The sequence below is a fragment of the Rhinichthys klamathensis genome, unplaced genomic scaffold (assembly GCF_029890125.1).
Source record: "Rhinichthys klamathensis goyatoka isolate OS25496 unplaced genomic scaffold, OSU_Roscu_1.1 h1tg000196l_1, whole genome shotgun sequence".
Taxonomy (NCBI): domain Eukaryota; kingdom Metazoa; phylum Chordata; class Actinopteri; order Cypriniformes; family Leuciscidae; genus Rhinichthys; species Rhinichthys klamathensis.
The window spans coordinates 3,520,161-3,533,951 of NW_026606722.1; the positions used below are offsets into that span (position 1 = coordinate 3,520,161).

General features: G+C 38.6%; 1 protein-coding gene across 1 annotated transcript; it reads left to right on the plus strand.

The window, feature by feature from the left end:
• The first annotated feature begins 2,805 nt into the window (after window positions 1-2,805).
• Window positions 2,806-8,293, plus strand: stxbp6l (syntaxin binding protein 6 (amisyn), like). The gene is made up of 7 exons (XM_056262876.1): window positions 2,806-3,079; window positions 4,361-4,528; window positions 4,620-4,750; window positions 4,825-5,068; window positions 5,180-5,278; window positions 7,125-7,312; window positions 8,121-8,293. The coding sequence occupies exons 2-7, from the start codon at window positions 4,372-4,374 to the stop codon at window positions 8,139-8,141; spliced, it is 840 nt and encodes a 279-aa protein (XP_056118851.1). The 5' UTR covers window positions 2,806-3,079; window positions 4,361-4,371; the 3' UTR covers window positions 8,142-8,293.
• The last annotated feature ends 5,498 nt before the right edge of the window (window positions 8,294-13,791 follow it).

Below are 13,791 nucleotides of genomic sequence, written 5' to 3' on the forward strand. Positions count from 1 at the left end.
AGACTTTGCCATTTTAAAAAATGACTATCGTTTTTTTTTTTTTTTTCGTTTTTTTTTTTGTGTTAAGTTCAGGTTTTATGTATTCATTTTGTATGATTTGTTTACAGTAGTCCTGGAAATCGACACCCCCATGCCTTTACGATGACAAGAGAAAAGCACTTAACATGTCTCCTTACCTCACCCTTGAATGTGCCAATAAACCGAACAGTGAGATCTTCATTAGGTCTGTGGTCAGAGGGTACGGTCTGCATTATGTGCATATATACTAGAACTGGACTCCAGCGTGTCTCTTCATGTTTAGCCTCAGTGAACGCCGAGCTGTTCCTCTTTTACGAACCTCGTGATTTTCATTAAAGTTGATATCGACCGGCTGCTCTGTCTCATTCTGTGAATTACTTTTAAATCCTGACTCTATAGTTAATATATAGGATCAACTAGTGTTGCTGTGGATCTTGAAGTAAATGGAAAGCAATATAACTTTATTAGTCTCTGAGGAGTCATTTAGTTTTAGCAATACTCAATAGACAGCCGGTGGGTTGTGTCGCAGGTCACCAGTAGCCTATACTATACACTTTTAAAATGGAAGGTTAAATGCTTCACATATATTTTGTTGTTAATGTCAAATGCTGTGCATAATATAAAACTCAACTGTATTTTGATGTAAATCCACCTGTCTTTTTTTTTTTTTGTATTCGCTAATACTAATACAATATTTTGGGCCAGTGTTTGTTATTTGTGTTAAGATGGTAAATTGAGCTTGTGCGCTTGCTTATACGTTTTAAATTTCTATTTTCTATTCCACCAATGGCATGCTAATAATTTGAGATATTGTTGTGCCTTTACAGCTGGGCTATGATAATGATGAAAATGATAAAATTGCAGGATAATATTGAACCCCTTAACTGTTGATCATAGACGTTAAAATACACTATCCAAACTGAAATGTTTTTAGTTCATGAATGCTGAATACAGGCCTAGCAGATTATTGCTACATTTTACTTTTTTTATTGTATTTTTATTATATTTGTATTTTATTTTATACAATATTTTACAAAATAATTTTTAATCTTCAATTGCTATAAAACCAAAGCCATATGTCTAACCAAGTTGCGTTCCAAATTTTAAGTTGATATCACAAAAATGAAAGTTCCCATGAGATTTGTACCAGTGTTGTACCAAAAATAGCCACCGGGTGACAGCCACATTCCATGATTTTTTTGTTTGTTGTTGATGCATTCTCCTGTCACAAATTAATACAATTCTGTCACAAAATAATCACCAAACATGAAACCTTGAGTCTCAGACCTTTCCAACGATATGTGTTTTGTCAAGATTAGAAAAGGTTTTGATTATAAAATAGTGCGGTTGCAGTATATTTTGTCATGAAACATGAAATCGCCACTAATGGGGGGAGGAGCCTGCTAAAAAGAATTTAAGTACTGTTTCCATGGTAACGCAGTGTTTGATTTCAAAATGGTTTTCACAGGATGAATTAGCTTACCAAATTTGTGATGATTAATAAAATATGTGGGGGGAAAAGGGCAATGAAAAAAAGTGCCACGAGTCCCTCTAGCTGGACGGTGAAAGTTAACATGACATAAATTATGAACTTCTATTGACAAAGTGACAAATATGACAAAGTAAATTTCACATGAATATTAAGCAGCACAACTGTTTTCAACATTGCTAAATGCTAATAATAAGAAATGTTTCATGTGCAGCAAATCATCATATTAGAATGATTTCTGAATGATCATGTGACACTGAAGACTGGAGTAATGCTGAAAATTCCAGTAGCACCTCATTGCAGTACACGAGATCCAGGGGGCGGAGTTGGATCCAGATATAAGGGGTGGAGATGGGTAGGATTAGGGGTGGGGTTAGGGATCAGGGGGTGGAGATGGGTAGGATTAGGGGTGGGGTTAGGGATCAGGGGGTGGAGATGGGTAGGATTAGGGGTAGGGTTAGGGATCAGGGGGCGGAGATGGGTAGGATTAGGGGTGGGGTTAGGGATCAGGGGGTGGAGATGGGTAGGATTAGGGGTGGGGTTAGGGATCAGGGGGTGGAGATGGGTAGGATTAGGGGTGGGGTTAGGGATCAGGGGGTGAGATGGGTAGGATTAGGGGTGGGGTTAGGGATCAGGGGGTGAGATGGGTAGGATTAGGGGTGGGGTTAGGGATCAGGGGGTGGAGATGGGTAGGTTTAGGAATGTAAGGTGGGAGGAGTTGGATCTAAATCCAACTCCTCCCCCTGGATTTCATGGTCTGCAGTGAGGACCATCTCGAAAATGCAGCTTTGATCACAGGAATAAATTCCATTTGATAATATATTACAAAAAGAAAACAGGCTATTTTAAATTGTAATATTTTGCAATAATAATGTTTTACTGTATTTTTTATCGAGCAAATAAAGAGCATTATGACTTTCAAAAACATAAAAAATAGTGTTGAGCCGAGACTTTTGAACGGTATATTTTATTAGGCTATGTTATATTAGGAACCAATCCTACTGCGATCAAACAAGAATATAGAATCAATTCAAATCGAACAATTCATTCAAATGCATATTATTAATGTATTTTGTTTGAACTTATGAAGTGTTCAGTCAACTTTAAAAAAAATAAAAACTTCTTTACAGTTTTTATAAAGTCATGTATATTGACTTCATAAACAGACAACTATAAATACGTTTTTCAATTAAAAATATTTTCTATTAAAAAGATATCTGTCCGATCCTTACCAACCGGGCTGCACGTGATCCTCAGCGAGTGTGTTGGAGTGACTGTGGCTCTGTCTCAAACCCAAGCCGTTACTCTAGTCTGCGTGTTTGAGCTCAGTGACTCAAACTCTTGTGATGCCCTGAAGCGCTCTCTCAGTAGGCAGCTCACTGGGATATAGGCCACAGCCTGTGGGTTTTCTCCGGGACTCTCCACACGCCCTGCAGTCTCTCAGTAGAACACATGCGGGATAAAGATGGCTTGAGAAACAGCAGAAACAGACTGGGCTTCTGGAAACTTCTCACTGCTCTTTAAGGCTCGAGGGAGGAAGAAAGCCTCAGGAAGATCAAGCAGAAGGTCTAGGTGAGCTAAGAGGTCTGTAATTTATTCACTTTTTAACAAAAAAACATTTAACAATCAAACGTAATAGTTTTAAACATCTTAAATAAATTTTAAAATAAGATACCTTTTTGACCGTATTATATAACGTTACTTTCTAAATACTTTTTAAACTTTTTAATTTACTTTTTAAATTTAGTAATGTAATCTTAGGCTACTAATTTTAGGTAATGTATTCTGACTACTCATCGATTACTTTGAACTTAACTCATTATAACGTTAATTTGATATTGTACCATATTGATAAAAATACGAAGAAAAAGAAAATATATATTCTTTGTTATCAACAACATGAAGTGCATTAACTATTACATTACAACAGGGTTTTCCAGACTGGGGTTCGTGAGTTTAATACAAAGCTATAAAGTAATTACAAAATAAATTAAAGTAACTATTTTAAAAAGAAAACATTTACCAAAAAAAGAGAAAAAAAAATAGTTTACCTGCATGTCATGTGACCATTAACCGACATCAGAGAACCATGAACATAATTGTATTGTTTTTATTGACTTAATTTTATTATTGAACTAATTTATTGACTTAAAATCTCAGGGCTTACTTTAAGTAAATATTAAGGCAAAGAGGATATTTTTTTCAATAAGTTGATACAAAAAATCCCTGCATTGCATATATAAAATGAAGTGAACTTGTACATTAGTTTGAAAGCCAAAAGCCTTCCAACGACAGTAATGCGTGGTTAAATGACTCACTGAGTGATAATAATTCAAATAATAATTCAATTGTTCATCAGGAGCTGATTAGATGTTGAGAAAACACTTGTTAAAAGTGAATTTATTTCCGTAAAACCAGTGATCAAATGCTGTGGCTCTCAGTTTTCAGTGATAGTCACATGACTAGTGGCTGGTCTGTGTGTGCGATTCCACAAACCTGAAAGACCTTCTGACCATATAGACCATATTTAGAAAGGAAAATTTAAAACATAAACAAGTAGAATCAATGAAATATGAATAGTTTACTGCCATTGTGCGAATAACATGTAATCAATAGAAAAGTAAAGTAGTAATGCAGTCTGATAGCAAGTATTTTAAAATGTAATATAATCTAATTACCAGTACTTCATTTTTGGAATCTGATTACGTAATCCAGATTACATGAAATCAATTACTACCCAGCAGCACTGTATATATTTATTGATGTCAATTGCCTTAAATTCTATATTCCAAAATTTCCTGTTGGGTGCAAAAAATACATTTATTGTTCATACATTGTGGGCATATTTTCAAGGCATTTTGAAGATGAACATTCAGTCAGCAATCAGCCGTGAGATCTTCGTACCAAAAGATGAAAAGTTACTGGTAGCCATTGAGGTGAGGAGAAGGATGAAGAGGAAAGGACTGTCGTTCCTCAATGCAAGTCGCAAGAGGGACTACTCAACTTTTCTCTGCTTGTCAGGTAATGTGTCTTTATAAGCATTTGAACTAGTGAGTTTGAGAAATAAGTTTATTGAGCCAAAATAAGTTTATTGACTCGTGTTTCCATGTAGTTGCCAACAGTCGACCAGCTCAAGTCCTCATCACTAAAGTCAAGAGGTATCCGGGCACGCGACAGTTTGCTAAAAGATCTCAATGGTCTGTGGAGCAGCTTCGCCAGGTCGACGGCATCAACCCTGATAAGGTGACCATTCTTCTAAATGCAGCTTTTTATTCCCAGTACATTCCATTATTCTCACTCCTCTGAATCTTTGTTAGGACACTCCTGAGTTCGACCTAGTGTTCGATCGCACCTCTGATCAGTGGGTGGCCGGCTCAGATGCAGAGAAATGCATGTTTGTGCAAGTTCTTTATCACGCTTGTCAGAACTACTGGGAGGCAAAGCATGGCAAAGCACCGACCCCTGGAGAACAGAAGACACCAGGAGCTCCGGAGAACAAGAAGAGCCCTGGTGCTCCATGCCAAACTACCTTTGTCAACTGTCAGCAAAAGCTAATGGGAGGTGAGTGCGCTCAGAAAGCCGGATATCTGGAGTGACCTCTTGGCAGAATTAATTAGTATGGACAAAGCCTGAGATCTGTAACAAAACAAAATGTATTTTTCCATATTTTAGATGCTTGTTCTGTTAATATGGTCATCTACCGCTGCAAGATTTTTTTGAAGAGAATGAAGAGCAGTATGACTGCAAACCAGGGTCGGCTTCAGCGTGAAGGTTAGTAGGATTTGTGTGTGTGTGTGTGTGTGTGTGTGTTTCCAAAATCATTGAGAACATGTTAGTGTCTTATTGTTGTGAAAATAATTTATACATTTAAAACAAAACAAAAATTGAATGATGTTGGTGCAGCCATTAAGTAAAACGATTATTTTAATACCTTTAAAGTCATGGACAATATGGGTACACATTGATAAATATTTACTTTTATAATAATAATAATAATTGTTATTATTATTATTGTAAGTATTGGTTTACATTTTTCAAGTGTTTATTATTGTTATATTTATTTCTATTATTGCTAATATAATAATTATATATTATTATGATTTAAATATTTATTTTCAATAATCATTTTTAATAAAAATAAATCATTTTCAAAAATGTTCAAGAATGCTTATTTTTCTTACTATAATAATAATCATTATATTATTATTATTTCAATATTTTTTCTAGAATGTTTATTTTGCATAATAATAATAATTTATTTTCAAGAATGCTTATTTTTAATAATAATAATAACTATTTTTCAAATATGTTTAAGAATGCTTCTTTTTAACTATTATTATTTTAAGATTTCTCAAGATTTTTTGTAGAATATTTATATTATATAATAATAATAATGATTTCTTTTCAAGAATGCTTATTTTTTTATTATAAATACAATAATTATTATTATTATTGCCCTCATTAAATGGCTTATTTTCAGTCATTGTCACCTTGAAGACATTTTTGGCTTTATTAAAATGTCAAATGAAAACCAACACGTTCGTCATTGAAGAGGTGTATTCAAGTCATTGTGTATATATTGTGTCATATGAATAGCATATTCATTTACTAGAAAAAAAATGATCATTGACCCCTCGACAATGTATCACAAATGCATCTTTTAGGCAGTTCCATTGGTTTCCATCCGTTCCTGTCTGTGGAGTTGTGTGGGTCAGATCAGGCAGGAAGAGAGGGCGCTTTGTCGGCTGGTTGTTTGTAGTGTTGTGATAGATCTCTCGGCAGGGGCAGAGAATGGCCCCATTGCAAAGAGGGCCCGATTAGTTCAGAGGCCACTTTGTTCAGATGAAGGCATGCGCGGGGACACAAAGACAGGCGTTGAGGAGGGGGAGAGGAGCGGGGATGAGTATAGTGGCACCAGCCTTCACAGCGGATCATGGATGAATGGTGTGTAATGAATGGGAGAGGTGCCAAGCTGCCCTGGAGGCGCAAAATGCAACGTCCCAGTCCACACACCTCAGCTCTAATCATATACTGCCATGTCTGTTTCTTTTTGCAGTTAATACGATCAGTTAATGGCATTGCAGAATTACATTACAAGTGTATTCCAATCACCAAGACTGCATTTATTTGACACAAAATACAGTCAAATTTAAAATACCACTTTTCTATTTGAATATATTTTAAAATGTCATATATTTCTGTGATGCAAAGCTGAATGTTCAGCATCATTACTTCAGTCTTCAGAGTCACATGATCCTTCAGAAATCAGTCTATTATGATGATTTGCTGCTCAAGAAACATTCATTATTATTATTATCAATGTTGAAAAATGTTGTGCTAATTAATAGTTTTCTAGCAACGTGATACTTTTTTCAGGATTCTTTGATGAATAGATTTGCTGAATCTTTTGTAATATTATAAATATCTTAAATGTTTTTTTTTATGTGTCCTTGCTGAATAAAAGTATTAATTTATTTAAAAAAAATAATAATCAGCAGCTTTATGCCAGAGCCGAATTCCCTAATACTTATTTCTTCCATATTAAGTTGGTTTAGTATCTAATACAGAGTTTTTGGAGCTTGACTTGACTTGTATGTGTTTGTGCTTCTTTCCTCAGCAGCAACAGCTGTTAAAGCATCCAGGAGCAGGAGTAGCCAGTCCCCTCCGGCCGGGAAGAAGATGGGGAATGTAATGCGGAGGGCCAGTCAGGTTCTGAGTGAGCGCGGGGAGCGTCTGATGAGGGCGGAGGAGAAGACCGGACACTTCTTCCACGGAGCCAAGCAGTTTGCAGAAGCAGCTCAGAAGGTGAGCTGATCACAAGACCCATTCTCCACATGAACTGCTTAAAGGAGAACTCCGGCGCAAAATGAACCTTTGGTCTAATAACACATTGGTACCTAGTCAACCGTTCTCTGAGATTTGTTTTCATGATAATCGAATGTAAAGAGTTTTATCTCTAAAAACTGTTTAGCGTATAACGCTAGTAATGGGGGCATTTAATAAGTAAAAAGAAATAGCTTATTAAATGCCCCCATTACTAGTGGTATACGCTAAACAGTTTTTAGAGATAAAACTCTTTACATTCGATTATCATGAAAACAAATCTCAGAGAACGGTTGACTAGGTACCAATGTGTTATTAGACCAAAGGTTCATTTTGCGCCGGAGTTGTCCTTTAAGTTCATGAAACTGCGCACTGTCATATGGACAGCCAGTCAGTGATACACATATTTTAGTTTATATATACTATATATATATATATATAAAAAAAAAACTACAAATAAGTAATTTAAATTAAAATATTAAATGTTTAAACTATTAAGATGTGCCAAACTGTTTTTTTTTTTTTTCAATGTAAAAGTTACTTTTTATCAATTGAATGCGTCCTTGCTGAATTATTCTCTTCCTTCAAAAAAAAAAAAAAAAAAAAAAAAAATCTTACTGACCCTAAATGTTTGAACGGTTGTGTAAAGAACCCGTCAGAACCAGTTATGAGTGGGTTGAACCATTTGAAGACAAAAAAAAACCCCAGCATTCTATAACTAGTAGCCATTTCAGTGACTTATATTTAATATGAGTAATATTTAGCATCCCATTTTCCTTTATTCCCTCAGATGGCTCTGAAGCAGATTTAGACGTGTTCTGGATGACCTGCAAATAAACTTTTTTTAAACATAGCTTTTAATCCTCTGGTCGCTGGATAAATGCAGCTTTCTCATCTAACTCAGATTTTGATTTGGAGTGTTTTTTTTTTTTTTTTGCAAGCCATTGAGCAATTCAAGCATCTGTGATGTGGTCTATCTTGCTGTTCTGTCTCACCTGCAGATCTGTTCATTTTTTACCTGTTCTAGAGTAGCAGGTGGCTGATCCTCCTCTGCTGAGATGCGTTATTGCGTTGTTATTTTTTTTTCTCGGTGGCAGGAGTCTTAAAGGGATGGTTCACCTAAAAATGAAAATTCTGTCATTATTTGCTCACCATAAAGTTCCATCTTCTGTTGAACAGAAGATGAATGTTGGTAACCAAACAGTTGCTAGTCCCCATTGACTTCCATAGTTTAGAACAAAAATACTATGGAAGTCAGTGGGGACCAGAAACTGTTTGGTTACCAACATTCTTCAAAATATCTTCTTGTTTGTTCAGCAGAAGAAAGAAACTCATTCATGAACTGAAAGGAGAAATGCTGCACTTGTGTTGACTAATGATTTCAAATCTCTTCGTAGTCTCGTATAAGTGGATTCATTTTTATTCTGCCAGCTGTACCCTAATATTACTGTTTCATATTGTAATACTGCTACTTTTTTTTTAATCTGCACAGTGTGAATAGTTTTTTTCTCACATAGATTGCCACTTATGAGGTTGAGGTTCACTGTTGGTAATGTGTACTAATTTAATGCACGTTTTGCACTTTATTTCTTTTCTGAAGCTTTAACGACTTTGTCGTTTTTTATTGTATTATTTATTCTTTTTCAGCACTGAAAGTATAATGGTATTATTTAATATTTGACATTTAAGGGGGGTTCAGACAGATTCTTACAGATGATACTGGTTGCCTTAACAGAGGTATGTTACTTCAATATTTGTGCAACATTAGTTATGCGTATAACACATTGAGATGATATCCTCATGAATGACGGTACCGTCCCTCTGATGTTCAGTTCTGTTCTGATCACATGAGGAGGCTGCTTTTATCTGCTTTTTAGATTTAAGTTCATTAGAGATGCTGCAAGCTGTTTTATTACCAACAGCTATTCACTATGAACTCAATGTTCATCTCTTTGAATGTGAATGTGTGTGGATAACACTTTTTTTGTTCTTCTGTCTTTTGTCTCCTAATTCTGTGTAATGTTATAACAGTCAGTCCGCCTTGTTTGTGATTGTGATCATCGGTAGCAGGAGCAACATGTCATGAGAAGCCAGAGGGTGTTTCCCGCACAGAGTCGGACACCCTTCATGTATGTGTGATGCATCCTGCTTTCTGCTGTTCTCCTTATGTTGTCTTCGGTTTTATATTCCATGATATGTGTGTAACAGAGTATTCTATCTGTCCTTGTCTTTGACTGCTCTTGTCTGCATTTAAAACATGTTAAATATGTAAACGCCCATCATTTGCACAATAAATGAAATGGGACCAACTTTGGAAATGCCTATTATTACACAAAATATATGTGGTGGTTGTCTGTGCGCCCTCACACCACTAGAGCGCGCTCACATACCAGTTCAACATGCTGCAGACAAGCATCTTCTAGTGGACTTGGATATGTGTGTGTGTGTGTGTGTGTTTGTTTGACAGTGTGGTCCTAATGTCTGAGACCACACCGAAAATCTGTTATTCAGTCTAAAACCTGGAATTAATTCTAGTAAAATGCTAAGTTGTACTCATCTAAAACTTTCAAACCAAAGCATATATAACAGGGGGAAAATGTTTAAGAAAAATCTAAGATTCTTCAATATTTCTATGGCAGTAATCGAATAAGCAATTTTGTGAAGCAGTTGAATGTTCTGACGGACAGATGTTATTGATTCCATTCCAGATTGTGTGTTGTTTTCAGCAAAAGAGGGACATATCAAATGTCATAAAATGTCATTGTATACTGTTTTAATTAAGCATTTCACTTAAAATCAAATGAAGCAGATAATACATTAAAACAAAACATTTAACTATAATATGTTTATATATTTATAATTATATTATGTATGTTACACACACACAAGATCTTGACCAAAAATTGATGCACCTCTTGATGGAAATAAATGTTGTGATGTTATTTCCATCAAGAAGTGCATACATTTTTGGTCAATATCTTGTATGAGTCCAGCACTCTGTAAAGTCGACTCCAGCACATCCCAAAGACTTTTAATGAATTTTAATGGACTGGTGCCAATTTATGTGTGAAAATGATTATTCATGCTCCCTCCCAACCATTCTTTCACAATTTGAGCCTGATGAATCTTGACATTATTATTATCCTGGAATATGGCCATGCTATGTCTTCCTACATGGTTGTTTGAGAAATGAAAAGCTATACTCCATCAATTAGGATGGGAAGAACTGTTGCCAAACATATAACATGTTAGAAACAAAATAATCACTGCATCCAATCATAGACTCTTAAGCATTTGCCTATTAAAATCCAAAAATGTATTTATTTATTTATTTGGCTAGGCAGTGTATAAATAATACATTTATGTTTGTTAATGTATACACCAATTATTCCGAATATTCACCTGTGGTCTTATGGACTTTTTCATATTTCTAGTTAATACCAGATGTACACATACACATATTGATGTTTACTGATGCATTTGTGTTGCCATTTACATTTTGGCAAAGTGTTGGCGCGTGAAGAGCTTGATGAACCGGCACAGTGTGAAAGCCGGTGACCTGCACGGTTGATGCGCTGCATTGCTGGATCAGCATCTACTGCATGCAGCATCCTGCAGGATTATGTGCTTATGCTGTGACCAAATGAAGGTCAAGACTCACCGTTTGACTCCAGGATTGATGACTTGTAGGACTGTGCATGACACTGCACGATTTAATTCTCTCTTATTTCATAATCTGGTGTGCTATAGATTATAACATAATCTGCCCCTCTGAAAAGCATTATGGTGATCAATCGATTTGATTTAGCATTCTCGATGTGCATTGGGGGTGTGATATTGACCCGGACGATATATTTCCAGAACCACGAAGCCAGAGGTGCAGGTCGTGACTTTCTGACGGTGAGACGGGAATTGAACATCAATCATGTATCGACTGGCACAGGATCGTCCCTCTTGAGTTTTAATGTTGGACCGGATCTTCAAATGACAACCAAATGGCCTTTAATGAATTTTGAATGGTAATTGACCTTAGAACTACCTTGGAAAGCTGCATACTGTTTTGTAATTGGGTACTTCAGAGAGCATGTACAGTAATACAATGGACTTGATTTTTCTTAAACAGATAGTTCACCAAAAAAGCATAAATTCGGACATCATTTACTCAACCTCATGCTCCAAAGTTTGTTCCAAACTTGTATGACCTTTGTTAATGTTAAAAATGTTCATGTTACTTTACAGTGCGTTTATTAATGTTAACATATACAACTTGGGGAAAACACCCTCTTTTTTTTCGAATCCTGAAGCCTGATTGGTTCACGCACAGACAAATGGCATTTCAGCCTGCCGAAAGTGCCAGGGTTGGCTGCCTATATAAGCCATGCAGAAATGCCAAATCTTCAGAATCTTACTCCTTTGGCGCGAAGATCATCTCGCTGCAGAAGAAGAAGACTGAAGCCTCTTTTCACGCCATCGAACGAGCCTCGCAGAGGAGCAGAATCTCTACTAGCAAGCTGACTTAGCGACACTCTGGAAGCAAGCTGATTGAAAGAGCGTTCTGCAAGCAAAGCAATTTAGAGTCTCCCCTGTGGCCATCTGGCGACTAAATTAAAGAACAAATTTTAGAGCTAATTTTCAGCAACGTTGTTGCAAATGTCGCGCTGTGAATGCAGCTCATGCAGGGCTCACCTGCCTGCTCTAGATAAGCATTCCGAGTGCGCCTCTTGCCTGGGCTGCGCCCATGCCGAGGCGGCACTTCTGGACTCCAGCTGCCCACACTGCGATAAGCTGAACGTTGCGTCACCCCTGAACTGTGCGCCCAGATCACGCTCTTCAGCGAACCTGCCGCTCCATCTCCTTAAGCCGAGATGAAAGAAGAAACGGAGCCGCCAGATTCCTGGAGGAAAGTGGTCGTGACAGACGCCTCCAAGACTGGCTGTGGTGTCCTGTGCGACGGCAGAACAGCCTTCGGCTCCCCTATATCAAGTTGGCACATCAACCGCCTGAAGATGATGGTGATTCTGGCCTTCAAGGAGTTCCAGCCGGAACTCAGGGGTCATCATGTCCTGGTCCGCTTGGACATCAGGACGGTGGTTGCCTTTATAAACTACCAATGAGGTCTCAGGTCCCGCCCTATGCACACACTGGCGAACTGTCTTCTCTTTCGTTTGAGGAGCCCGGCACGTGAACCACCCTCTCTATGCGGAGGTTCCTCTGTGCCCATAGGAGAATACATGCTGTCACACGGCAGACCTCCCCCGGGGGAATGGAGACTCCACCCCCAGGCGGTCAACGTGATATGGTATTCCTTCGGTCAGGCAGATGTTGATCTCTTCGCGATGGAAGAGAACTCCCACTGCCAAATATACTTCTCAAAGGAAATGGACACGCTGGCCTTGAATTTGCCTCATCTGTGCCTTTATGCCATCCCTCCTGTAACCCTGCTTTCGCAGGTCATCAGTCGGATTCTGGAAGAAGCATGTGCAGGTTTTCTGATGGCACCACACTGGCAAAAGCCCTGGTTCCCAGAATTAGTCCAGCTGGTGTCGGCAGCTCCGTGGCCCATGCCGCTAATGAGAGGCCGTCTCTCCCAGGAAGGGGGGATGATCTTGCACCCTCAACCAGAGTTGTGGAACCTGCATATTTGGCCCCTTGATGGGAACCGTCAGGCCTTCCCCAAGAAGTCATGAGAATGATCTCAGAGGCAAGGGCCCCTTCCACAAGGCGCCTCTATGCTCAGAAATGTTCTATTTTCTCAAGCTGGTGCTTCGCTTGGAAAATAGACCCTGCTAAATGTGATACTGTGTCAGTTCTCACATTTTTGCAGATGCTGGACAGTGGGCGCGTCCCCTCCACGGTCAAAGTATACGTGGCGGAAATCGCGCCCCGGTGGCAGGCCAATCGATCGAGAAAACACAACCTAGTCGTTAAGTTCCCCGGGGGGCTAGGAGGATGAACACTCCCCACCCGTGCCACAGTCCTTAGGGCACTTCAGGGCCCTCCCTTTGAGCCGCTCGAGTCAACTGACCTTCGGTCCATGTTGCTTAAGACTGGTTTATAGTTGGAGATCTGCAGGCTCTGTCTGTGGAACCTTCCTGTCTTGAGTTCGGTCCTAACCACTTTAAAGTGGTCCTCAGGCAGAGAAAAGGTTACGTGCCGAAAGTGCTTTCAACCCCGTTCAGAACGCAGGTGGAAGCGCTATCAGCTCTTCCGCTTCCGAAGAACGAGCGGGCACATCAGGGCCCTTAGAGTGTATACTGAGCACTCTAGCCGGTTCCGGCAATCAGAGCAGCTGTTTGGCCGCTTCGGAGGCCGCACCAACGGGCTGCTAGTTTCGAAGCAAAGGCATTCCAGATGGATTGTGGGATGCAATAGCGCTGGCTTACAAGTCAGTAGACTTGACCTGTCCCCTAGGGGTTAGGGCCCACTCCACTACAGTTATGGCCTCCTCTTGAGCATGGTCC